The sequence below is a fragment of the Phallusia mammillata genome, chromosome 7 (genome assembly GCF_965637545.1).
Source record: "Phallusia mammillata chromosome 7, kaPhaMamm4.hap1.1, whole genome shotgun sequence".
Taxonomy (NCBI): domain Eukaryota; kingdom Metazoa; phylum Chordata; class Ascidiacea; order Phlebobranchia; family Ascidiidae; genus Phallusia; species Phallusia mammillata.
The window spans coordinates 3,212,805-3,240,456 of record NC_137258.1 but is presented as its reverse complement, the minus strand read 5'-3'; the positions used below and the strand labels follow the sequence as shown (position 1 = coordinate 3,240,456).

General features: G+C 36.8%; 2 protein-coding genes across 2 annotated transcripts; both read right to left on the bottom strand.

Annotated features, from left to right (window-relative positions):
- Positions 1–754: 754 nt before the first annotated feature.
- LOC145237708 (uncharacterized) lies at positions 755–1,879 on the bottom strand. The gene is made up of 3 exons (XM_080100674.1): positions 1,639–1,879; positions 1,137–1,390; positions 755–937 (listed from the first exon to the last, which is right to left on the bottom strand). Exons 1-3 carry the CDS (start codon positions 1,877–1,879, stop codon positions 755–757), a joined length of 678 nt encoding a protein of 225 aa, XP_079956800.1.
- A 7,748-nt stretch (positions 1,880–9,627) lies between these two features.
- Positions 9,628–12,304, bottom strand: LOC145239549 (uncharacterized). The gene has a single exon (XM_080102898.1). It carries the CDS (start codon positions 12,259–12,261, stop codon positions 9,685–9,687), a length of 2,577 nt encoding a protein of 858 aa, XP_079959024.1. The 5' UTR covers positions 12,262–12,304; the 3' UTR covers positions 9,628–9,684.
- Between the last annotated feature and the right edge of the window lie 15,348 nt (positions 12,305–27,652).

Here is a 27,652-nt window from a genome sequence, read left to right as displayed (position 1 = left end):
TACGTTGGGCAAACAATAAAACTCACACAAGTTCTTAGCCCCAAACATGTGTTGCAACAACTTTCCTAAACATTAATTTGCCTTGGAGACCATGACACGCCATTGTTAAAAATTTTAATGCTGTTACTCTTGCCTGTAGTTGATCGTCTTTATATCAGTCTTGTTAACCACGATTTGTGTATGGCGCAATGCTGGCCTTCGGACTCTTGCAGTTGTGAAACCTATTTCCGACTGACCCGACTTTGTGACTATAAATTTTTTTTACAACACGCATTTGTAGGCTATTTATCACTCTACTTGATAGTAACGTTAATAATAAGTTTGTTTATAAGTTGTTTTTCATAATAAGGCGCGACTCTTGGTTAAAAGCAATAAAACGATATCCACAAAACAATTTATGTGCATGATTCCAACCGTTTATTTCTTACACTTTGAACTTGTTTCTACAACAGCGACAAGGCCGACACACGGGGTTTTAATTAAACAAAAACATTTTAAGAGTTTAACAGTTCATTGCAAATCGACTTTGGTTACCTAGTTGCGGTAATGTGTGATTAATATTATCAAGCATATGTATACATTTTCGATTATAAACTCAAAATTGATTTTAACATATAGTGCCTGAATTTTCAGACTGAAAACAATAATCTTGCCATGTAGGCTACACGTAATTAATGATTTGTACAAATGATCACTGACAAAACGTTTCAAATTGTTGGGCATTTTAACAAAATCCATCAGAAGCCAATTTACTTTACAGGCGACAAAACGGCACAGGGCGTGAGTACGTCTCGCTGGTTGTGTGCATACCGATGTAAGGCGCAACTCTCCCAGGTTCGGTCGACACAATCCATCCGATGCCAGTATCACTGCCAGGGTGGCCATTATACCATCGTGTATAAACATTCCCACCTCTGGAACTTACCGCATTTCCGTTCTAACAAGTCAATTTTGTTAAGATTAGTGGCAACATAAAAGAAGCTTAATTTGCAAATACTTACACTAAATCACAATTTCTTATAAACGTGACTATTTTTTTCCATAAGTAATACATTTTGTTAATTTTATTGAGATTACACTATCGGCAACAATTTTTCGCCCTCAAAAAACTGTGAAATTTGTAATGTTAACCCTACCCTGTAAGTTGTGGCCAGCCACACGTCAACATAATCGTTTGTGGGTCGATCAATGTACGCCACCCAAGCTTTCTGTATGTAGATGTAGAGTACATTGTACATTTCCTCGGTCTCTATGTCTACCAATGTGGCCCCGTACGAACTGCAAACGTTTGCAGCTGGCGACTTTCCTCCGGTACCATAGAATTTTGCAACAGTATGCGGTAGCCAGTAGCAATGATTTCTGTACACGATTCCCGTACAGATTCGTTTTTCTGCAAATGAAGAAAAAACATTACGTTTGACGACTAGCGTTACAAGAGCAGCCCCTGAATAATTCGGTATTTATGTGCATGTTTAAGAAATTAATTTTAAAACATTTGAGTGTCATTTTATGTGCAATGCTACGGTAGCATTGACCAGATAAATATCTATTTTAAAGTTTGGAAATACGATTTTGTTGACAAGAATTCTGGCCACAGTTTCATTCTTTACAACAGACAAGGTTGGATACATGTCTTACCATTTATTATTTCAGTTATACGGTTGTCGATTTGAGTCCAATTTATCAATGGCTGCGGTCCAATCGGACCAGGCTGGCCCTGCATACCTTGCTCTCCTCTAGGCCCGCGTTTACCTGGCCTGCCTGGTGGACCCCTTAAGGTTGACTGGTTTAAAGAACTTGTAGGTTGTTGCTCAAACAAGCTGTCAAGCGGCCGACAAACCAAATAATTTTGTTTGTGGTTGTCATGACTACATGCCATACTAACAACTGCCAAGAGAAGTGCGATTCTAAACATAACATTCATCTTGCCTTACTAAAGGCAACTAAGTCATTTCTGTCACTTGGAATCATATATAAATGGCAAGAATGACGCAACCGAAAAAGGTGCACGCGGTAAAGGAACATTTTTTTGCAAAGCCTCGAATTGAGCAGCCATAACATTCCCGAAAACTTATTGACATTTGCTGGCAACTAAAGCTAATTTTTTCAAAATGGATTGTACACAGTTGGTGTCCTATATTGAAGGACACCAACTGGTCAAACTTGTAAAACTTTTTATTCGGTATAACAGATAATCAGCCAACCCTGAATAATCGTATTTTAAATGTGCCAAGTTTAATAAAGCATCAAACAGAAATATTTGTTAAAATACTGCGTATTATAAAGAAGAGAACACAACGCTGTTTAAGTTATTAACACCAACTTTTTGCAGCTCCAGCGCAAGTCCGAAAGTTTGTATTTATTGTTACTAACTATGCGGAGTTGAACTTTGCAAACTCCCTCAATCGTTAAAAATGCGTTTAACAGTCAATACATTTTATTAACTCGTTATTTTTATAAACGAAAGTGTTTCAGTCCAACGAACGTTAAAACGTATATGCGCCAGAATCATGGAAAATAGACACAACTGCATAAAGAATTTCAATTTTAGGCAAAACGTTTAATTAATACTGTGGATGTAATAATAGGCGCTTTTTAGGCGTATCGGGCTTCTACAATTGACACTGCAGCCATTATTCAAATCGTATTGGAAAGCCGTGTACAGTCAGGGGGTGTGCAACTGGAATAATTCAAATACATACAACATAATTAGACCGCTGGCTGCACATTTACATGAAACAAGGTGACACTAGTGTGCAAACACGCTCGTATTGAGCTAAAAGCTATTAGTACAAAATGTGAAAAAAACACTACACTAAATTAGTGGAACTTTCTTTATTTTAATTTTAAACGTCGGCGGGCCGTAAAGCCTTTAATATGTGGCCACATTTACCTCAGGTAGCGCGGGCTGTAGATTTCATATTTCTATAACATCCAAACTATGAGCAATGTCGTCATTGAGATGTGAGAGGTAAATGGGACTTGTCGCATCGCCACAATGATGCAATTAACAATGGCAGTAAATTGGTGAGGTACTTTACAACAACAAAAATCCAAAACAGCGAAATCGAAAATTATGGTGCAGTGATAACAATGAAATTTCTTATGAATATAAAATATGTGCTTTTGGCTCGAAGACTTTTGATTGAAATTTGTCTATTCGTGTTTAAGGAAAGCGTATTTTAATTTTCCAGGCGATAGAACGGCCATCTACTTGTCAATGTATTAAGCGCTACCTGTGTTAGTCCTGTCTACAAAATCCATGCCAAGTCATTGCCGTCCCTTGGATAACCTCAAAAACTAATCGGTTTGTTTGTTGAATGGATTTGTGTGCGGGGTGATTGAATGTGATGTAATAAAACAGTTTCTTGCTTTGCTTGTTACGCGCACCAGGCACTTCCCGTGTCGTGCTTGGAAAAATGAATGGTAAAGAGAGAGGAATTGCAATTCGAAGTACATTGTGAATAGCCAGCCCTTGCATGCTGCAAAGGTCATGGAACAGGTATTTGTCGCTTTGGACATTTTTGCAAGTTTGCACAGCTGCAAACACGAATTATACTTGTATGATTGCTTGCGATGTATTTTGCAAACTAATGAAGGTTGTCTAAATAAACAAGCAATAAAAACGACATTTTTTTACTACCGTCGTGTATGTAGTCTAATTTTTGAAATCACTTTGTTCCAGGTATTTGCCTTAACGTTGACTAAGTTTTGATCATGAAATTTAGCAAAATTTACTTTAACCCATAGCTGCTGGCTCTTTTGTTGACCGCCAAACGTAGTTCAATAAAACTGACAGTACGTTGGTAGGAAAGTGTATAGCCTACTACATAATTTTTACTGCTAACAACTTTAGAACCTTTTAATTTAGGTGGTTGCGCCCTCCACTGGCGTTCTTGTCATAAGTTTACTAAATGGACGATACGCACCTATACGCACACAATATGTCGAACTATATAAATACATCGGCAGGCCTCCAAAAAAAGTTTCACATGAAAGTTGAAAATTTGCGTTTTGTTGGGTTGGTTGAACTCGGACATGTGGTCAACCTCTTTTTCTTCAGTTTTGCAGAACAAAATCCCGTGGGTGCAAAAACGCTTCGTAGCACAACAGATATTGTTTCAGCGAATATTTGTTTCACCTGTTCGACACCATTAGTTCTCAAAATTATTCAATGCCTGATGCAGAGAACAAACTGTGATAAAACTTTTAAACGCATTTCCGTTCTAAAGCAACAATTTTGTTATAAATAGTGACAGCACGAAAGAAGCTTGTGTATTGAATCATGCCCAAGCTTAATTAAAATTGCAAGTACTTGTTATTAACTCATAATTCTGTATAAAACGCGACTATTTTTTACGTAAGTATTACAGTTTGTAAAGTTTTTTGATATTTTAAAATAGGCAACAATCTTTCGCCCTAGTTAGTTTACCCTGTAAGTTGTAGCCAGCCACACGTCGACAAAATCGGTTGTCGGTCGATCAATGTACGCCACCCTAGCTTTTTGTATGTAGTTGTAAAGTACATTGAACATTTCTTCAGTCTCTATGTCAACCAATGTGGCTCTCTAGGAACTACAAATATTTGCAACTGCTGACTTTCCACCGGTACCATAGTATTTTGCAACAATCCGCGGTAGCCAGTAGCAACGACTTCTTTAAAAAAACGGTAAATAAAAACTGGATTCTAAAAAATCTTGTAAAGAAAACTGAATTTTGAGCTATTTTATTACAGACATACTGCAGAAACACGTATTGTACATAAAAACTACGGTTTGGTGTGAATAATAAAACATAATAACACATGTAAACCAACATTTAAAGGCGGCAAAACGGCACCGGGAAAGGGTCATTTTCGTGTGCTGCAAACATCCCGATCATTTTGTGTGTAAACGCTTCCATGTATGGAACTCAGGACACTTCCATTCTGTACATAAAAGACGTACAAAATTGTTTTTGTGATGTAAACTTATGAGGTTTACAGTTGGTATTCTGTAGGGTGAAATTGTTGTCTTGTTTTTAAGTTAACTTGTTCAACAAATGCATTACCACCTAAAAAATTAGAAAGCTTTTTTTAAAAAACTTTGTTTTACAAGCCAACACACCTGATATGTGGAAGCAAGCCACACGTCAACATTATCGTATGTTGGTTGATCAACAAAAACCATCCAAGCGTTCTGTATGTAGTTGTAAAGTACTTTATACATTTCAGATGATTCTATATCGACCAATGTTGCACGGTAAGAACTGCAAACATTGGTAGCTGCCGATTTTCCACCGTTACTGTCAGATCGTGCAACAACCATAGGTAGCCAGTAGCAATGATCTTTGTAAACGACTCCAGAACATATTCTTTTGTCTGCTAATAAATACATCTCCTAAGCATATTTTGCTGTAATATTTTATTTAAAATAATGCAGTTGTTAATACAGAAACTATCATACCGTTTATTATTTCTTGTATACGATGTTCAATTCTGGTCCAATTCACCACTGGTTTGGGACTAGGAGGGCCAGCCGGACCAGTACCTCCCTTAAAACCTTGCTGACCCTGCTTTCCAGGGTGGCTTGGTGGACCTCTTATAGTATTTCTCTTAAACCCTTGTGGTCCCTGTTCTCCAGGTCGGCCTGGGGGACCCTTTATAGTATCTCCCTTAAAACCTTGTGGACCCTGCTTTCCTGGTCGGCCTGGGGGACCCTTTATAGTATCTCCCTTAAAACCTTGTGGACCCTGCTTTCCAGGTCGGCCTGGGGAACCCCTTATGGTCGACTTGCTACAAGGAACTGTGGGTTGTTGCTCAAACAATGAGTCAAGCGATCGGCAAACCGTATAAGTTTGTTGGTGGTTTAGATGGCTGTAAGACCTACTTACAACTGTCAAGAGAAGAGCTAGCTTAAGCAACACGTACAGCAACATCTCGTCTAGAAAATAAACTAAACTGGCTTATGTGGAGCTTAAATAGGCTCCAGGAGTGACTGGCAAAAATGTCTAAAAGTGAAACAATGAGCTTTTTGGAACGTGTCCTAAACAAACCACCTACTTTACGCTCAAATTCAGAAGCGTGTTTGAAAGTTTCACTACAGATTTGACATTTTGGATTGCAAGTGTACTTGACCAAGTGGCGCCAGTCTGCAATGCCACAAATGCTGCACTGGATTTGGTGTTTGCAGACATTGCAGCAATTAATTTGGAGATTGTATTTTAAACATTTTTGACTGATTTAGGAAAAAATCACGGGCGAAAATAACTTGGTTTGTTAATGTTATGGGCGAGTTCAAAGCACAATACGGGTAAATTTGTGGCAATAACTATAGGCTAATAACGTATATTTTTTTGAATTTAAGATTAGGACAAAAGTTTTGTGCACAATGCATATTGGTAAATGTAATTTCGAAACTCTAGAAATAAAAGAACAAAATTTTGAAAATGTTTCACAGAAAAAAATATATGTTGTTGGCAAACGCTACGCTTAATTCATGTTTGCGTTTTTGGTAGCAATGGTTTGAGTCTGTTGTTTATCTGATTATGTTTATGAACAATTTTAACTAATTTATTCGTAAACAACTTAGATTAGGCCTACTGGTAAGTTATCTATGGTAAACACGGTCATGATTTATAATTTGCGAAATAGGGGATCTCCCTGGGTATTCCCACATTTTCGCAGCGGAGCTTTAAAATGGTGCAGTTTTTACAAACAGTAAATAACTGCTTGCTGGTGGACAACAGTTTGCGTAGTTGGACGGGACCGAACTCGGATTAAAAACAACGCATTGTGTGAAAATATAAATTTACTATGTCTCTATAGGCTTTTGACTGCATTTTTATTAAAGGATTTATTGATAGAAAAACTCTTTTATGTTGAAAAATAATTTTGTTAAATATGTTAGAATTGGGTTGGCACCTCAAATCATCTAAGTTTCAAACTTTTTAATAGGCACTTTTAATATTGAGTAGCCTTAACTTGTCAAACCCTCACAGTAGTGCTGAAAAATTTCAGAAATAAACAAACTTCTGTTTGTGTTTTCCTTAAACCAAAATTTTGATGAGATAAAACTGCACAAAATAACACGACACGAAACAAATAAACCACATTTGTTAAGATTTAGGTTTAGCCTATAATTACTTTAGCCTATAGTTTACAAGACAAGACGGAAGTTTAGGATGTTTGTGTTCTAAAATCTAGTTTACCTAGTTCAATGGTTTGCTTATACCAAGACCTTGCATCATTAACTAAGCTAATAAATATGGTGACAGAATTTTTAGGTGATCTGCTACACTGATCTGTTTCCAACTTGCTTGCACTGTGATTCTTTCTACAACTTTTAAGGAATTAAAATAATGCTTTAGTAAAATTACAAGAATGTCTGTAAGTTTTGTTTGATTTAGTTTTTTAATTGATGTGCATATATCTAGCAGGGGTGCGCTACCTGTAGCTGTACGGCCACATGTGACCCACAGACATGAGTTGATGTGGCCATGAACATGTGTATTAGAATACTTGTACAGGTGGCCGTGAATTGATTAACTCTCTATTGCTAAACATTTAGCTTTGAAAAACTGGTTGCAATGGATTTTTTTTTAGATTAAAACATATTCTACTGGGCACTGACCCAGTAGTCATGTGCACCAGAGTTACGACTGATTGCCAAATCGTTAGTAAAACTAATTGAAAATATAAGATGAAAAAAAATTGTCTAGACTTTTGGGCAATAGATATCTTACAGTAGATATAATAAGATAAATCCTACGTCTTTAATACATAAACGAAAAACATGAGGATACTTAATGCCGCTCAATAAAATAAGGACTTTTAATGTGACCGTCATGGCAAAGAAGTTGTGCACTCCTCTAGGTCTTACACAATTGCCTGTTAAGTCGGGCAAATGGGTTTAAAGTGACAATGCTAATGCTACTGTAAATAGACATATTGAACAAACAAGTTTCTTACATTATACCAAGTTAATATTGTTGGCATGATACATTCACATTTATATTACACTATTTACTTACATTTAAAAATTATCTTTTCCTTATCTAGTGAAACTATTGGGCATATAATTGATGTATATATGGTTCTGATGAATGTACATATGATACTTGCATATTCTGGTTACCAAGCCTTTGCCTGGATTTATTTTCTGTTCATCCTGATTGATGTAAAAGCAAAATAGATACTGGTAAGTTGTCTCAATTGGTTTATTTTAACTAGGGTATTGGTCAGCTAACTGTGGCCTTACAAAATGTTCTGAGTGACATGCAACAATTGTTTTTTGGCTGTTGGGTGCTGTAACGTTTCTAGGTAGCCTTTTTAGTCTAAATTAACTATTTGAGCTATTATAAAAACGCCACTAAATTTAGAGTATAATCTTACGTTAATATAGATTATATTATCTAGTTATTTTATTATTGCATGAGTTCACTAATTCGCTTATTGCTTTTTGTGTATAAACGAACTTTTAGTTAAAGTTAAATTACTTTATGAAAGTAAAACCTGTTTATAAACCAAACCTAGTTCCACTCCACCAAGTGATTTTAATAAAAGAAACACACAAACAATTATTAAACACAAGACATAATGCTAATACATACAACTGCCAAATTCACAGTAATCTGGCATTCAGTTCTAAAGAAACTGCATTCAACAAGCGTACAACTTCACAGGCAACCGAGGATAACACACTCATTACGCAACGAAAGGCACCACATAAATACTATGTCGTAGGTATGTGAACGCAAGAAAGGGCGATTACATGAAAAGCGCCAATACAAGAGAATGATGAAAGTTACACAATTAAACAGAATTAGCGGGCTATCGTTCATTTGAAGCACGACATTTTGTAGCTTAATTTGGCAGCCTTGGCTTCACAGAGATCTCTCGCGTTGGTCAGTAAATTGACCTGACCTGAGGGCGAATTGCTCTTTGGTATGTCTAAACTCGACGCAAACAACTGCTGCACACAAATTAATTCAGATTTTTTTGGAAGAATAGACTAAAAGTCTAAAAATACTTTAAAATTAACAATTAAGAGACCTTATGTTTGTATATCACTTTACAATAACCATTATATCGTTTTTGCGAAGTTGAAAACCTTGAATACGATTCGGTTCAGCAACATGTAATTTTACGCTTTAGCGAATCGAAATCTCGATGTCACACAATGCGCATCAATGATACGATTCGATTCGATCATGTAAAAAGGCTTATTGATATCCATATTTGCTATGTTTATTTGGTAACAATGTATTACGTATGTTTAAACAAACATATTCTAGTAAAACAATGATGGCACATTTGCAGCAGAAAAACCCACTTTGTAGCAATGCAATGTAATTTTTGAAAAGGCCATGAAATTTCCGAAGGGAAATTTTCTAAAATTGCGAGCATGCATAGACAAGTACGTCGAAGAAACAATCACAATCACATGATGACCAAAGGCCCACCTGGGTAGTGATACAAGCAATCAAGCGTAAATTAATGACAGGAAAGAGGGGAATCCTAGAAACGAAGAAAAAGTAACTATCACAGTGTAAGACTAATATAGTGAATAGTGTGTGCTAAAACAATGGTCAAAAAGTGAAAATATAATGACAAAGCAAACCAATTAAACTCAACAATAACAGAGTAAAGATACACAATATGCATAATTACAAAACAAATCGTTATAGTGTATAAATATAAATGCCTCTAGGTGTGTGTTAAAAAGTAATTAAATAGCTCATAACCAACAAGGTAAAGATTCAGTTGTCGAATTTCAAAGAGTAAATTCTTGCACTGGATGCTGGCTTCATAAAACCCCGATTGTTCAAACTCATTGGAAAGATTTTGTAGCAAATTAACTTTTTCTTTCCATGAAGTTGTTTCATGATTATAAACATATTGAGTAACAAACTCTATGGCTTCAGATGATCTTCCTAAATATGTCAGACACCGGGCTTTGTTTCTGACATGACTGATACTTGTGTCTATTAGAAAGTCAGTTCTAATCTGTGAGCACCTCCATGACTTATTAAGATAAACAAGAGCTTCTTCATATCTCTCTAGACCAAGCAATATACCTCCCATTAAACCATATCCGAAATTTAATGTGACATCTGATTCCTCATTCACATAGAGGGTTTGTCTTGTGTTTATGATATCTTGACAAACTATTCTCGCTTCCTCATTTTGACCTAGGCGATGAAGACATACCATATAGTTCATCATCAATTGAACATAACCATCACGATCATTTTCGGTTTCTAGATTATTTTTTGTTTTATTGTATGCAAATTTTATGTATTTTAGAGCTTTTTTGTTGCATCCAAGTTTTTTAAAGCAATCACCCATTCCCATACTAATTTTTTGAGGAGGAATGGTAGTTGAAATTTTAAAAAAATGGTAAAAGTTTAATTTTCTAAAGAACTTAAGTGCTTTTTTATATTTTTTTAGGACAAGCAAGCAAATGGCACATTGCCTCATTAGAAAACATTTCAAGTCAATAAGCCCATGCTGTTCAAGCATTGGTAAATTCAATTTAATAACTTTGATACACTCTCTGTATTTCTCAAGCCCATGCAAACTTTTTGTGTAAACAATGAGCAGTATGATTTGGTCTTCTAGGTTCTTATGATCAGGATTGTCTTTAAGTTCATGCACCAGCCTTTCAGCAAAACCATAAAGTTTCAAACCTGTTGCTAGCGCAACTTCTTGTATTGGTGATGGTAAAACATGTGTGTGTTTTAACTTTTTACCTTCATGAAAACATTTGACAACATACTCTTGCAGGACCATTGCAATACCCAAACCTTGAATGAACGCCCTGGTGCCTATACATGAAGAAATATTTTCTATGCATGATGGCATTCCATCATAAGTAACTTGATGGAGAATGTCATCTTGGCTTGATGCGTTGCTGTACAACCTTAGCCGTGTTTCAAAAGCAACTGCTAATGAAAACTGAAGTTTGTTAAAGTGTGTTTTGCTTATTACATTACGTGTCTTTAGGTCATCAACAATGTCAAAGCAGTTTAATACCTTGCTGCGACATAGGTGCCCTAATGCCTCAACAAACAAAGAACAACTTCTATAAACAAATCGTTTGATGTCTATAGTAAAAATATTGTCAGCCTCGTATATTGAGTACAGGCTGTAGTCACTTTGGATTTGCTGCTGTTTATGTGGATTAAAAATCATGGACTTGGCGGCTTTTTGTTTAGCATTAGTTCTAAACTGTTCAAACACAGCTAAGTCTCCAAAAACATAACTTGACCTGCTTAACATATCTGCCAAATGATATCCATTTTTCAAATCCACTTCACTGTCCAAGTACTTTACCATTTCACTGACAGGTTTGATAAGTTCAGTTGTCCAAGGCTTTTTCTGTGTCTTTGTTTGTCTTCCCATTGGATTCTTGCTAGCTTGAGGAGCAAATCCATCAGGACAAATTCCGCATGGAGTGTATGCATCATAAAACCAATCCTCTTTTTTGTTTAGGGGATTGTTAAGACATGGAATTGCCAAGAAACGGAGTAAAGTTTCCCCCAAGCGAACAAGAATCATTTGGAAAATAGTTGCAAACCACTGAAAATACTCCAAAACGTTGTGGTAGTTGGGAGTTTTTTGTATTTTGTCTTCCAAAACAATAATACTTTCAAAGTCAGAATATGGAGTAACTTCTTTTTTTGCCAATGAACCCATTCCTACCAAAGCAAACTGACATGGTGCTTTCCATAAGATGGAGAGTGTGTGATTTGCTATAATTTGCATAATACTTGTGTAAGTTTCGCTTACATAGTTCTGTATTTTTTTAACATATGCCACTTTGATTTGTATTACCTTTTCTCGTTCGTTTTCCTTTAAGTCATCACTAATTGGTTTTAATTTTTCTAGCTTTATTTTGGTTGTTTCACGAAGCAATGAGATTTTCTGTTTTGCTTCAGCAACTGCAATGTTAAGAAAATGGGTATCCAACTTTGAAGCCTTTGCCAAAGTTAAAATGTGCAAGCATACATCATCAAGATCTTTCCTGATAGCATCTGCATTGTTGGGCTGCCTTAACACAGCTGATGTCATTAAAGCAACACTTTGAATGATACTGATCTTATCTGGACTTTTCTCTTTATACGCAAGTCCCAACTGATACAAAGTTTTTGCAGATTCCTGTGGGTTAATTTCCTCTCCATTAGGACGACATTGTTTTTTCAGCTTATTTGCCAAACATTTGATGATTACGTCTGTTATTATATCCTTCAAGCAATCGGACGCAACTTTGCATGCAGACATTTTAGAATTACTATTTATTAGTGTCCTGTATTAAAATCATATGCACATGTAAACCCTATATTCAACAAGCTGTTTACCATTGAACGTAATATCCGTATCTCGGTTACTATTTCATCTGACAATAGCATGAAAAAGTATTATATGCCTAAATCAACTATCTTTTTTTCATTACCTATTCCAAATAAAACTTCCTGTGTACCGTCTACATCGCTTTAAGCTTTTTATCACATCTCGAAACAATCGCTTACAAAATGTGACGCTTGCGTTCTTTTGTGGATTCTCGCCACCGGATTCTGACGTTTGATGTAGGAGAAAACATTGCCATGCGTGCAGGGTTGCCATACGGTCCTCTTGTCTAAGATTTCTCCTTATTTTGAATAGCAATGTCCTAGAACAATGTATTGTCCTTATTTCTAAGAAATGTAGTTGTTTTTCAGTTGAGTCCTTTTGTCTTATTTTCAACAATTAAAAGGAACAACCTTCGTGAAATGACAGTCAAATCCCTCTTATAAGTAAACCTAGACCTTAGCTGTCGTGAGATACATGAAGTGTTTTCTATGAACAAGGAGTTCCTGAAACATACCGTTTCTGGCAAAAAGTATGGCTTTTGATATACCACAGCTCGTATAAAGATTCTAACGCTTGTTTCGTGTTGTATGAAATTCGAACTTTTGGGTTGTTCCTATTTAGATGTCAATGGCAACCTTGCATACGTGCTTGTGACAGTACTCCAAAGTGCGCTCTGAAATAGCAATAAATCTTCAAACTGAATTTGGTGTAAATTAATGAGACCTGCCTTGTATCAGCATCTACCACATCTGCAAAAGTTTTAACAATTATAAACGCACATACTGTTTTATATTGTTGTATCACACAAACGCCATCTCTCTGGTGAAATAGAGTGTTTTTTATCTGGTATAACCCTTCTTTATTGAGTATCCCTAAATAAACAATATATGGGTTTGACTAGCAAAAGTCGGACCCATGCTTAATAATAGGCTTCTTTGTCGTTTTTCAGAGAATAAGACATGCGTTTAACAATCGCCTTGTTTGTTTTTCCTCGTATACTGACAGATAATTCATTGAAATTCCACCGCTGATCTATAGTACCTTATTCTGACGCTCAAAACAAAATATTTATGAACTTTTTGACAATACGACCCAACGCTGCCACCTAAAAAGGCTTTCCTGAAACCATTGTGGAGTTTCTGTTATTGGGAAGATACAAATCTTATTAATTCAGTTTAAAATTTGTATCCTAAAATCATAGTTTATAAAATGTGGTATGTTTTTGCAGCAAAAAGGCCGACACATCCGTGTGTCTGTTTGAAACGCCCCCTCTTATGAACTTGTTTTAGAAGTTTAATCGTTTTGGCTGCACGTTACCGTTTTTTTTGCAGTAACCGTGCACGCCTAAATATGCTTGTTTGAAGATATTTGCTGTTTGACCATATTTATCAACCCTTTTTACCCACACTAGAACTATAAAAAAGTCCTGTCACTTTTTTAAGTACGCAGTATTAGCACAGCAAAAATTTTAAAATTAAACTAAAACTCAACCTAAGTGACAATATAGTCAAATTCCATCCCATCCTAAAAACACAGGCCGAAAGAAATAGGATACAACAGGTGCTCTTTCCTCGTAGTGTCATTGTGTCAAAACAAAACAACGACTTCTATCAAAACAGCTTGGATATCTACTCAAACATACAAACAATTGGCATAGTTGTGTGATTTTTGGTCTAACACACTACGCAAAAGATTACGTTGTAGTGTTAAGAATAACATTGCCATGTTTTCGTACCTTTCAACTGGTGGAAAACTAAACAAGAGTAATTTGAAATTTGTTGACATTTGTCAAAAGTACAACAAAAGCCAGGGCTATTCACTATCCAAGCTGCCCTTGATAAGACATGGTTTCGTTAAAATGCTTTATACGAGTCCGGTCTTGCAAACGTTATTTGATTAACTTCCCTCTGAAATGTTGCAGTAATCGGTCAGGATTATCATAACACTAACTTACACGTAAAATTGCGAATAGATGAAAGTATAGGTTTTGATTTTAACGCAAGACGTACGATATATGTACGCAGTACGCTAATTACAGCCCAATGCTTTATGAGGTTTTTACGCACCAGCTGCACAATGCGTGGATAAAGCAAAACTCCTTTTGACCGGGGTCGTATTCTGCCAACAGACAACTTTAATGATATTTGTGATCGTCTGCGTCATCTAGTCGCAAAAGCAATCGTATCTTGTTGCAGAATTGACTTGTAACTGCGAGCGTTTTACAGGCTTGCATGCATCACCGATTCGAAAAGTCGTGGCGACTTCGACGGCTACAGCCGCTACATGTCAATAACAGATGAGAATAAACAGGATACGAACCAACTTGTATTTTGAGAAATTCTGCACCACTTGGTAATGGAATCGATTGTTGGGTAACTATAGCCCATCTTTTTAATTGTACGAATCAGTTTAATTTCTGTCCGTCACGGTTGATTTCGTAGACACGCTTCAAATGTCTCCTCGAAATACGCAAGTGTTTTCACTTCTTCTGTTAAACGAAACACTACTTGAATACTTAATTCACACGTCAAACTGTCAGTAGTATTTCCATTTGCCTACTTCGTTTTCAGGTCAAAACGACACGTTAAGCGGGGATGCGCTTTGTACAAAATTGTAAGTTGGTCCAAATCCGAAAGTACAAGACCAAAGCCCGGTCCAACTTTAAACTTTCAGGGGGGTGCGGACCCTGTTTGTTTGTTGAATATCTGTGACGTAATTTAGTCGGATTTCAGCCCAAAACGTTTTAGCAAATGATACATTTATCGGCGGTGGTAAGATATTAAATTTTTTTTCCGTAGCCAAATGAGAGACAAAGGACGGAAGGTCGGACCAAGAGGTCAAACGCAATTCTGCTTAATGTTTTCGGAGCTTATGTTTTAAAACATCGCGTAGCATTTTGACAAAACCCAAATTTGGGTCGCGACCCATTTTTACTCCTGCTCTAAAAGCGCAGCTTTAGTCTATGCATGACATACGTTGAGTCTATAATACCCAAGTAGGTTTTACAGGCCAGAGTTTCTCGCGAGAATCTGTATGTTAACTCAAATTTGATTCGCGTTTCATTATAATAATTATTAGCGGAGCTCTGCTCTAGTAGACTCTTACGCCCTTGTGGAGACCAGTAAAACGTGTTGTGCGTCTCTCAACCCGGTTTATTTTGCTCACTGGGTACATCTAGTGGTCGTTTATATCAGGGGTCGGCAACCTTTTTTGCACTGCGGACCGGTTTGAAAACTGAAATTTTATCGCGGACCGGTCTTCAAAAAACTACAAGAATATAGCTATAAAAACGCTTAAATTAGTTTATCATCCCCGGGATACATTTGCAAAATGTTTCATAGCATTTAACCTGAAAAATTATACGGCCCGGTAACGAACTCCTCGCGGACCGGTACCGGGCCGCGGACCGGCGGTTGCCGACCACTGGTTTATATCACACGTGTTAACATTGATAGATAGCGTTTCAAACGAGACGCATAGTTTTAATGATCGATAAAATTTAAACCGTGGGTTTTTAGCAGTCTGATGGCATTTTTTTTTATCTTGCACATATACCGGTAGCGTTTATTTACTATAAAAGTATGCTTTGTTCACTGTTGGTTTGTGTGTCAAGATCAGTTTGATCGCAAACAGTTGCTTTTTGAACGTAATCTTTTAAGTCATTTTACAATCGTAAATTGCAGCAGTAAAAAAATTACCATGCATCATAGAAGTACGACCAAGAGGCGTAATATCTGACGTCCCTTACAATACAGAGGAGGTGCTGGATGCAGAGAAACGAATCAGTCGAAAACAGGTACTGCCAGTTTAAACACTTAATTTCTTGTTGTATTAGGCGTCATTACGATACTGACATGTTGTCAATGCTAGTTTTCGTATCATAGAATAAACTTTACCCTTCTACAAGACACAAAGCACACGATGTGCACAACGGAGCGTACCTGCTTCAAGTTACCAAAAATACTAAACAAACGGTTACTTTTGCTGCAATTTTATTACTCGTAAGAGTATTATTCCGCTAGGTGAAACAAATGATTGCTTACTAGCGATATATGGTTTAACATGTATAGCAGGGCAGGAACTTGGCCGAATGGCCTGGCGCGCCTGATCCATATACAGACATAAAAAAAAAACTTTGATCGGCATTCGTCCCCGGGGTGTCCCAGCTTCTTATCCCGTGAAAACAAACAAAAAACATGTTTTTCATCGCATCCCTTTGAACTCAGATACTGTTTTACATTGTGATTTCACACCAACCCTATTTTTTTGTAAAATGTAGTGTTTGTTTTTCACCTATCTGGTAACCCTTCTGAGCAAAGGGGACTATTACTAGGTCTGGGTGAATAAAATCACTGATGCGATCTGTCAAAATCGTAGGGTCGCCTACTTGTAAACTGTTGTATTGTATGTCTCTGCACGTAAAACAACCACGACACATAAACATGAAAGCAAGGTACTACAACAACCGTTCACGAGACGCCCAAGAGAAGACTGCCTCGTTCTTGTTCAACACGTGCCAAACGGAACTAGGTTTGCGGTCCCGTGATCAATCACCGGCTTGCACAATTTCACAAGGTTTCTCGGCACATCCAGAAGCGCTAATTAACGATGCGGAAAATGCGGCGAGAAAAATACAGTGCGTGGAAAAAGCGTGCCACTAAAACAAAGAAAAATAAGTCAAGTGGAAAACAGCATTAAGTAAAAATAAGGGATTAAGTAAAAACAAAGAAAATATGTCAGTTACTTTAAAATAGAACATGTAAGAAATACATTTAAATGTGAACATAAGTGAAACATTTAAAACTAGTGCGACATTTGTCCCAAATAACATAAACAGATGGAAGAAAACGTGTTGTTTAAAACAAATCAACAAGAAAATGTGCAGCGGCGGTCACGTGAAATATTTTCGCCACACATGCATCACCAATTCAAAAAGTAGTTGCGATTTCGACTGGTAAAACTGCTGGGTGTCAACAAACAGAAGCCCGAAAAACAGGAGACGAACCAACTATATAGTGATGTGAGTGTGAACATATTAGTTCATCATCACTTTGATTTGTTCTCATGTATACGTGCGGGTTACACTTTGCAGTTTAAACATTGCGTTTTAAAAACCAAATCAAGGCACCTGACACCCAGTGTACAATAGTTTGTGCGTTGGTTAAATAGCCTGTGTGTTGTAACCAAAAAAAGATACCTCCTGTTGTTGTTTTTTCGGTAACCTGGCGCTGTAACACTTATGGACATACGATTGTTTCCTGACTGTGTTTTTCAAAACAAGCAATAAATAGCACATCTACAAATATATCCAACATTGTCACATTTGTAACCGTTGGCGCACAAGCAAACTTTTGCAATTAAAAAAGAAAACTAAATTACAAACTTCATATTTCCGCGCCAAAACTTTCCTGCGTGGTAAAACACGGAAGGAGTGCAATCGCAAGGGAGCGTTGGTGATTTGATTCCTAATCTCCATTCGCAAACAGAATATACGATGGCCAAAGAAACAAATTTTTCCTCCACCCAATAGTTCTCACATGCAAATTGCCAAAGTTTTAATCCATGTTTTGCGGCGGCATAACACTCATCGAAGCGTTGTAAATCCAATAAAATAACGAAAAGTAATCCTATAGTTTCTAAAAAGATTTTGATCGAATTCAGGCTTCCCAAATGGATTGCTTTTTTGGCAAAACAAATTGCATCGTTGAATTGTTTATCTTCAAAACGCCGTGCAGAAATCAAATAATATATTAAACAGCAGTAGCCTGTATATTCTGCCCTCGGTAGCTCGGCTTGAAACGCCAAGCGAATATGTTCCATCCTTTCATGCCAAATATTTTTTAAGAAACTTTCAGCTTCTGCTAACCGACCCAATTTTGTCAAGCATTCAAGTTTAGGAGAAACGAATTTACCTGTAAGAAGACTTTCATTTCTGTTTTTCGTAACATTCCTTGATTTGTTGAGATAAACAAGAGCATCTTCGTATTTTTTTAGACCACACAAACTATAACCTTTGAGAAGAAATCCCAAATTTATGAAAACATCGGTTTCTTCATCGACATGCGTTTTGCGTATTTCGGATATCCATTCGTTATTTACTGAAATGGCTTTGTAATAACAACCCGTTTCATTGAGACACGTGCTATAGTCAAGCATAAGTTGATTATATACGTGCCACCTCAAAGTTTGGGGTAGTTCCTTTTTCGCTTGGTTGTATGCACACTTAAAATATTTTAGCGCCTTTTTGTTGTGGAGGTTGTGATAGTATTTTGCCATATCTGCATTGATCTCGATTTTCGGTACAGACCGCATTCCACGAGAAGAGTACTCTGATAGCAGTTTTGTACATTCTAATGCTTCTTTGTACCTCTCCAAATGAAATAGGCATCGGTGGCATTGTTGCAAGAACTCACCTCGACTGTCGAGTAAAAAGGGCTGAGTGAGTCGGGTCAGTTCGTCTTTACAGACTTTGAGACTTTTTTCATATTCGCCGCATTGAAACAAACACCTTGCATAAAATAACTGCACGAGGACACGTTCTTTCTTGCACTCTTTCAAGTCTCGGCATTCTTCTATTAATTCTATAGCGAATCGAAACAAATGAAATGTCCATGCCAGCACAACTGCCCTAAATGGCGATTCTGAAAACCGAATTTTTTGTTTGCGTTGTTCAATAAAAGATAAAACGACATACTGTTGAAGTGATTCAGTCATATTTAATCCATCCACAACTGCTCTGCTCCCTATGTCTTTGGAAACCTTTTCCATACTCGATAACCCACCGATTTCCATATCTTCATGTACAATATCACTATGGCTTGAAGACTTGTTGTACCACCTCAAACGTATTTCATATGCAACTGCCAACGAAAATTGAGTCTTAATATGCAACATTTCGTCTGTAAGTCCCCGATCACTAAGTTCATCAAGAATATCAAAACAGCTCAAATTCTTACACTCGTACAAACGACCAAGAGCTAAAACGAAAAGAGTACAACTCCTTAACGCGACACGTTTTATATCTATTTTATTATGTAAATCCTGGCTTCCTACTTCGTACAGTTCGTAATCTTTTTTAATATTTTTTTGTACTCTTGGGTTGAAGATAGGTATATGGTTTATTTTTTGTTTAGTTTTTAAATCAAACTCTTTGTAAACAGCAAAACTTCCAAACACAAAACAAGTTGTGGTCAACATATCTGCTAAATGATATCCGTTTTTTAAATCCTCTTCTGTTTCCAAGTACTTCACCATCTCACTGACTGGTTTAATCAGCTCGATTGCCGTGTTTCCCAATGGATTCTTGCTAGCTTGTGGAGCAAATCCATCAGGACTAATTCCACATGGAGTGTATGCATCATAAAACCAATCTTCTTTCTTATTCAAAGGATTGTTAAGACATGGAATCACCAAGAATCTTAGCAAAGTTTCACCAAGACGAACCAAAATCAATTGGTAAACAGTTGCGAACCATCTAAAGTAATTTAAAAAAATATTGTATTTCTCATTTTTTTGAATTCCTCTCTCCAACACAATAATACTCTCAAAATCAGAATATGGAGTAACTTCTTTTTTGGCCAACGAACCCATTCCTACCAAAGCAAACTTACACGGTGGTTTCCCCATAATGTAAACCGTTTCTGTTGCGATAAAATTCATTACATTTCGAAACGTTTTAGTGACATAATCCTGTATATTCCTTACTTGTTTAACTCTCTGCTTTCGCACATTATCAAGCTTCGCGCCTTTTAAGTCATCAGACATTGTTTTCAGCTCACTAAGTTTATCTTTTGTGTTTTCACGAAGTATTTCAAGTCGTTTTTTGGTTTCTGTAACAGCTTTTTCAATCAACTTTGCATCTGGATTTGCAGCATCAGCCAACGTCATGATATGCATGCACACGTCATCAAGATCCTTTTTAATCTCATCTGCATTGTCGGGCTTCCTTAACACAGCTGATGTCATTAAAGCAACACTTTGAATGAGACTGATCTTATCTGGACTTTTCTCTTTGTACACAAGTCCTAACTGATGCAAAGTTTTTGCTGATTCCTTTGGTTCAATTTCCTCTCCATTGTCATAACATTGTTCATATCTTAATTTATTTGCTAATTCAATTTCCCTTTGCATGGTGATAGTGTTTTGTCTGAAAACCTGTAAGCTTTAAACTGTTAAAAAGTGTTGCCTCTTCAAATAATGTATCATTTAAAACATAAACAAACATTTCCCAAACACCAAATAAAATTTAACAGAAAACAACTAATGCAAATGTGTGATAGTCACACACTTAACAGTAGAAAATGACAATTGCCTAGTAAACGCAAACTCTAAAAAATTAATGTTAATTTTACCATAGGCGATTTTTTATCCACAAATATTTCTTGACACGCTATGTTATCAAGGTATATCTATAAATACAAAACTACTTTGCAAACTCAAACTGTGTTGTTATGCTGCCTACCATGTAAGTAAAAGCACCACAGGATTGCCTTTGTCTGTTTGCCAATGACCGTTTAACCAACATCTGTAGTTAACTATGGTTACAAGATTAACCCACCGATTCATAGAACAGCTATACAACCCACAGCTGACATTCAGCATTAAACAGGTGCACAAGGTGGTTTTTGTTCCAAAATTAGACTTAATTTGGTGTAGAAGGTGCGGCTCTATTGAATGTCAATTAACCTTCATTAAAAGCTTCCGCACTCTGTTCAGGTGCGTTTAGAAATTTACTCCCGTACAACCGAATGAAAACAAATCGTCCGACATTTCAAAATTGTTTTGACGCGCCCCCTGCACATGTGCTCATGAAGTGATAGTTGGTTGAACTTAAGAACCAGTGCTTTAACAACGTCATCTGACAAGCGCATTTACAAGAAAAAAAACTATTTTTCTCTTACCTTTCTTCGCACTGGGCCTTAATACAGTCCAAATGAATGATGTGGACCTGTTTTCGTTTATAAACGGACAAGTCTAAAATTGAGGCCAACACATCCAACAAAAATATAAACAACTTTTGATTTTTTGGCAATTATTTTTTTTGTACAAAACAAATTCCCCGAAATGACTGTTTTACGAAGGTTTTTTGAGGTGCTCAAAATCTTGATTTAAATCTTGCGAACATCGTGTGTGTTTAATTGCAGAATTATAATTTTATATCTGTTGCTGAAGCTCTGTTAATTTCCGCCTTGGAAATCTGACGTCGCCTTTTTTTGTGCGCCCCGTTGATTTCGTAGACACGCTTCAAATGTCCCCTCTAAATACGGAAATATTCGTTTGACCAACGCAATACGAATGACCTTTCATATAAAACCTCTAGATGTAGTTTGGCTTCAACATACTTGGTATTAAATTGCCTCGGCAACGTCAGGTAAACTCTGCCCGTTTGCTTGTTCACGCATTTTGTTCAAGAGATATTTTTATTAACTTTACGACTTGTGTGCTCTTTGCAGTATATTCCGCATATGGAACGCTTAACGCAGCCCGACACAGACACGCTGCCTCTCACCACACGTACATGAAGTGACGACTAAAAAACATGTAATTACTTAATTATATCTTTAAACATGTTTTCGTTGTTTGTACGCGATGGATTATTAAAGGTTTATCATGTTTCGAGACCTAAAATTTGTCGCAAAATATCAAAGGCCGCATGCTGGTTGTAAGGTTAAAAAAATGACTTTAACTCTTCTGGAAACCGTCACTTGGCTGAAATCGTCTGCGTGAGCAAACGTTACGCTGTGCGGTTAACCTTTACGCTTCACAGACTAAAACACCCCAAACTACCAGTAGTGCTTTTACTTTGGTCTCGTGTTGGGTTCTCGTTTCCTCTTTGGCTAGTTGCGTCATACATGAACTTGATAAACCCAATGTTTAAAAAAACCTTGCGCATTTTCCTAAACATTGGTTTTCTTGCAAAATATGGCAAGTGAAGAAGTTGACGAATGTTGATAAGTTTTGTTTTTTGAATATCTGTAACTGAGTTTAGTCATATTTTAGCCCTTAATGCATTTAATAGGATCATCTTTACCCTAAAGCACGGGTGTGCAACATTTTTCATCGGTGGGCCGTATAACCAATTCCGGACCTCAAGCGAGGGCCACATAACTTTTTTCATGTGCACAATAAAATCGAAATTCTTCCAAAAGCATCAATAAATTTATTTTCTACATTTTACAACATACAGAGTTCAGCGCAACACCGGCTTTCGCACAAAACAATTGTTAACTCGCTAAGTCACATTCGGTGAAGTAGGCTACTTGCTGTAACTACTGTATGATTCACCGGTTACAAAACGCTGATTTTGCTTATATTTGTTACGTATAGGAGATTTACCAAAAACTAGTGTAAAATTTTGCTAAATTCTCAGAAGAATTGCATTTGTCATCTTAATCAGTGTGTTGGTGGGGGCCACTCTAAATAGCTTGGCGGGCCGGACTGTGGCCCGCGGGCCGTATGTTGCACGCCCCTTCCCTATAGTCTAGTCCGTTAGGGGGCAATTATATTTTTCATTTGGTCACATAACATACAGAATACAAGGAAAGGGTGCCCCAATACGAAGGGTCGGGCCAACAAACCTAACGCAATAGCATCTATTTATAGCTTTAGCCCGTGCCCGTGCACGAAATAGGTTTCATCTGTAATACCTTATAGGTGGACCCCGCTCTGGTAGACTATCACGCTTTTTTCACGACAGGTCAAATATGTTGTGGTTTGAACCTGGTTTATTTTGCTTACTGGGTACATATAGTGGTCATATATATCAACACTAATGTGTTTTAAACAAAACGCATCTTATTAATCATCGAGAAAATGTGAGCCGTGGTTTGCGGGTAGCCCGCCGTTTCTGTTTTTGTCCGACACATACTGGTAGAGTTAGTTTACCACAATAAATACGCTTTGTTTGCTGTTGGTTTGTGTATAAAACTTAGGTTGACCTCAAACGTTTGCTTTTCTAACCTAAGCTTTTAACTCCTTTAACAATCGTAAACCTGCATCATTAATCAAACCATCATATATCAATAGAAACCCGACTTTATTGACTAAACGTTTTTGGAGGGGGTGCACTGCGTCACAATCTTTATCGTTAAAAAGGTTTTTTTCAGGTTTGTTTAAAATCACTATCTTATTTCCTTTATAAGAAACATATTTGTAGATATTCCTGTTATCAGTGCCAATGTTCAACTGGACTTTTATTCTTTTTATTAAAGACACTCCCACATTTCGTGTCACGTCTGTTTCCTGTTGATATTGGTAACTTTGAAACCGCAACTTTTAGGTAACTGTAACTTTACTTGGTTGAATTTAATGCCCAGAGAGTTTGAACAGGAAATACGATTGGTTTTGTGAATACAGCCAACCGCTTTTTTGTGGTGAATGAAAGTTTATTGTGTATTACTGAAAAATTATTATCCTTACTGCTTTGAGCTTCTGGTAGTCATGATCAAGTTGCGTTTTATAACAAACGTTGGGCATTAATTTGTACAGCAGTGGTTAAGGGCTTTCCAGCACACACTGGCAGTATTTGTTTGTTCAAATTGTTTGGTTTTCTGCGTTGCTTCGCTCCGATAATGATTTATGCAACCAGGTTTATGGGCAACAGTCGTTTGGATAACGAGGCGCCCCAAAACTAAGTCCGGTCTTTACAAATTACATAGCTTTACGTACAGTATATAGTATATACTGTTCGCAATACGTAGAGTATATGTACGCAGTACGCTGGTTACGGTCCAATGCTTTATGATTTGAGGTTTTTATGCGCCAGCTGCACAATGCCTTGATAAAGCAAAGCTCCTTTTGACCAGGGTTGTATTCCGCCAACAGACAAATTCAATGATATTTGTGATATTCTGCGTCATCTAGTCGCACAAGCAATTAAACGGATACAACCGCTGGATGTCAATAAACAGATGCTGAAAGAACATGAGACAAATGAACTTGTATTGTGAGTAATTACTTAACTAAATATTCCACCTGGCGGTGGAATGGATTGTTAGGTAACTACGTTTTGCAACAGTTCATCTCACAATTGATCCAGAAGTACGAATCAGTTTAATTTCCGTCCGTCACGGTTGATTTCATAGACACGCTTCAAATGTTTTCGGTTCTTCTGTTGTACAAAACATCGCTTTTGTCCGTATCCAGAAACTTTTAAAGAGGGGGTCAAACATTTTAATTTGGGAATTTTCCTAATGACGTCATTAGATCTGCTTTGTCACTTTTTCCACTCAAATGTGCTAGACCGCACGTGAATACTTAAATCACACGTCAAACTGATCTACTTCGTCATCTTGTCGCAACACCGCTGATCTATGGTACCTTACACTAATGCTCAATACAGAATATTAATGAACTCTTTTGCCAACACGAACAGGCTTTCCTGAAACCATTGTGGAGTTTCTGTAATTGGGAAGATACAAATCCTATTATTTCAGTGTAAAGTTTGTTTCCTAAAAAATCATAGGATTTAAAATGTGGTATAGCTTTATAGCAAGAAAATCGTGGCACTTTTTATAGTACACAGACTACCAAAGTAAAAATTTTCAAGTTAAACGCCAAGCTAAGAGACAATATAGTCAAATTCCATCCCATCCTAAAAACGCAGGCCGAAAGAAACACGATGGAATAGGTGCTCTTCCCTCGTAGTGTCATTGTGTCAAAATAAAACTACGACTTCTATCAAAGCAGCTTGGATATCAACAAAACCATACAAACAATTAGTATAGTGGTGTGATTTTTATTTTGGTCTAATTCACTGCACGAACGATAGGTGTTAAGAATAACATTGCCGTGTTTTCGTGCCTATCAACTGGTGGAAAACTAAACGAGAGTAATTTGACATTTGTCAAAAGTACAACAAAAGCCAGGGCTATTAGCTATCCAAGCTCTCTTGATAGAACATGGTTGCGGTGAAATGGTTTATACGAGTCCGGTATTGCAAACGTTATTGCCATTTGATTAACTTCCCTCTGAAATGTTGCGGTAGTCGGCCAGGATTATCATAACACTAAAGTATATGTAAAATTGCGAATAGATAAAAGTATGGGTTTTGATTCGCAACACGTACGATCTATGAATGAAGTACTTTGGTTCAAGTCCAATGCTTTATGAGTTAAGATTATTACGTCCTAGCTGCACAATACGTGGATAAAGCAAAACTTTTGACCAGGGTCGTAATCTGCCAACAGACAATTTTAATGATATTCGTGATATTCTGCGTCATCTAGTCGGAAAGGCAATCGTCTCTTACTCAGAATTGACTTGTAACTGCGAGCGTTTTACAGGCTTGCATGCATCATCATTTTGAAAAGTGGTGGCGACTTCGACGGCTACTACCGCTGCATGTCAATAAACAGATGCCGCAAGAACACGAAACAAACCAACTTGTATTGTGAGTAATTACTAATTACTGAACTGAATATTCCACGTGGTGGTGGAATCGATTGTTAGGTAACTTTTTCTACCGTCGTCATTGTAGTTTTGAAAACAAACTATACGTCACTATAAGTTTTAACATAAACTCCCGTAAAACAAGTTGATTTGTTCCGCTTGGAACCACTGATTGACAATTCCAATATTTCGTAACTTTTGTACGAAGAAACACCCTTGTAATAATAGTTATTAAAGTCGTACCGTGCACAAAAGAGATCTCATTGTCGCTGTATTCGTGTTTTACCACATGTACAGCTGAAGTAAAAAAAACTTCGCATTGTATGTTTGTTTGTTTTGTTTTTTTACTTCTTTAATCAACGTAAACTTTGTGTATGAAATCCAAGATTACGACCTGGAAAACGGTGTTGACACTTTGTACGATCCTACAAATAGTAGAAGAGCTACTACAGCAAGAGGCAAAGTAAGAAGACGAATCCGTCTGAACACAGGTGCTGTCGGTTTATATAGCGTTCGTTTGTTACTTCGTTGAGTATTATTTTAGATACATAGTCATTAGTAAGATCATTCTCATACAATACCCGCTGGCTTGTTCTCATGTACTGCTTTGTATGCTTAATGGTACTTTGTCTACTTGTCTTGAGTAAATCTCACCGTACAAACTAACTTTACGCTTATTTAATCAAGTAACTTAAGTTTTGTAATCCTCTTTATGTGTGTAAAGTTATTGATGTAAATCGTCTTCGCTATGACGAGTTATATAAAACTCATTTAGCTTTTTTAGTATCCTGCGCTGCAACATTTATGTAAACGTATTGGCCTTATAGGGAGTATAGGGGATGCGATTGTTTCCCTGGCAACACCTATAATCCTCACGATTTTTTAAGAAGAAAACGTGTTTTTTAAAAAAAAATACTATTTACAATAGCACATCAACAAATATATCTAACATTCGTAAATAGGCACAGCTGCAACCGTTGAAGCACGAGCGAAGTACAAAACCCAACGAAATGCAGAACATTAAAAGATGCACAAAAAACACATAAATAAAAACCCAATTGTTTTTTGCTGATTTATAAATTTTAAATGCCTGTTGCGTAAAGTTTTCAAAACAATCTTGTGCGGGACAAAACAAAAACATTAAGCTAAGTTTTCAAGGCTTGTTTTATATAGTACCTTGTTTTTCATCAATGTTTATAAATCGCAATAAAATTGCAAAAGAAACCTAGATTTCTTGTCCAAACAACTTCAGGTAATCTCGGTACCAAAATCTTCCTACATGGTAAATAAAATATGGAGGGAGTGCAATCGTAGGGTAGTTTTGTTGGGCTGATTCCTAATTCCTCTTGGCAGCGTAAAAATATCTCGACGAGAGTACCAAACTTTGCCTCCATCCAGTAGTTCTCAAATGCAAATTTCCAAAGTTTTAATCCATGTTTTGCGGCGGCCAGACACTCCTCGAAGCGTTGTAAACCGAATAAAATTGCGCCAAGTAACTGTGCAACGTGTAGAAACAGTTTGATCCATTCCAGACTCCCCAAATCAAACGATATTTGGCAAACCATTCCGCATCGTTGAGTTGTCAGTCATACCAAGGATGTAAAAAAATGGTTACATATATGAAACCGCAGAAGTTTAAAAATTCTGTCCTAGGTAGCTCCGCTTTAAACATCGAACAAAAATATTTCTCCTTTTCACGCCAAATATTTTTCAAGAAACTTTCTGCTTCTGCTAACCGACCCAATTTTATCAAGCACTCATATTTAGCCAAAACAAACTTCATTGTCTTACGATTTTTATCGTTGTTTTTTAAAACGTTCCATGATTTGTCTAGATAAACAAGAGCTTCTTCGAATTTCTTTAGACCACATAGAATGATGCCTCTAGAAAGGAATGCCACATTTATCGAGTATTCGGTTTTATCATTTACATG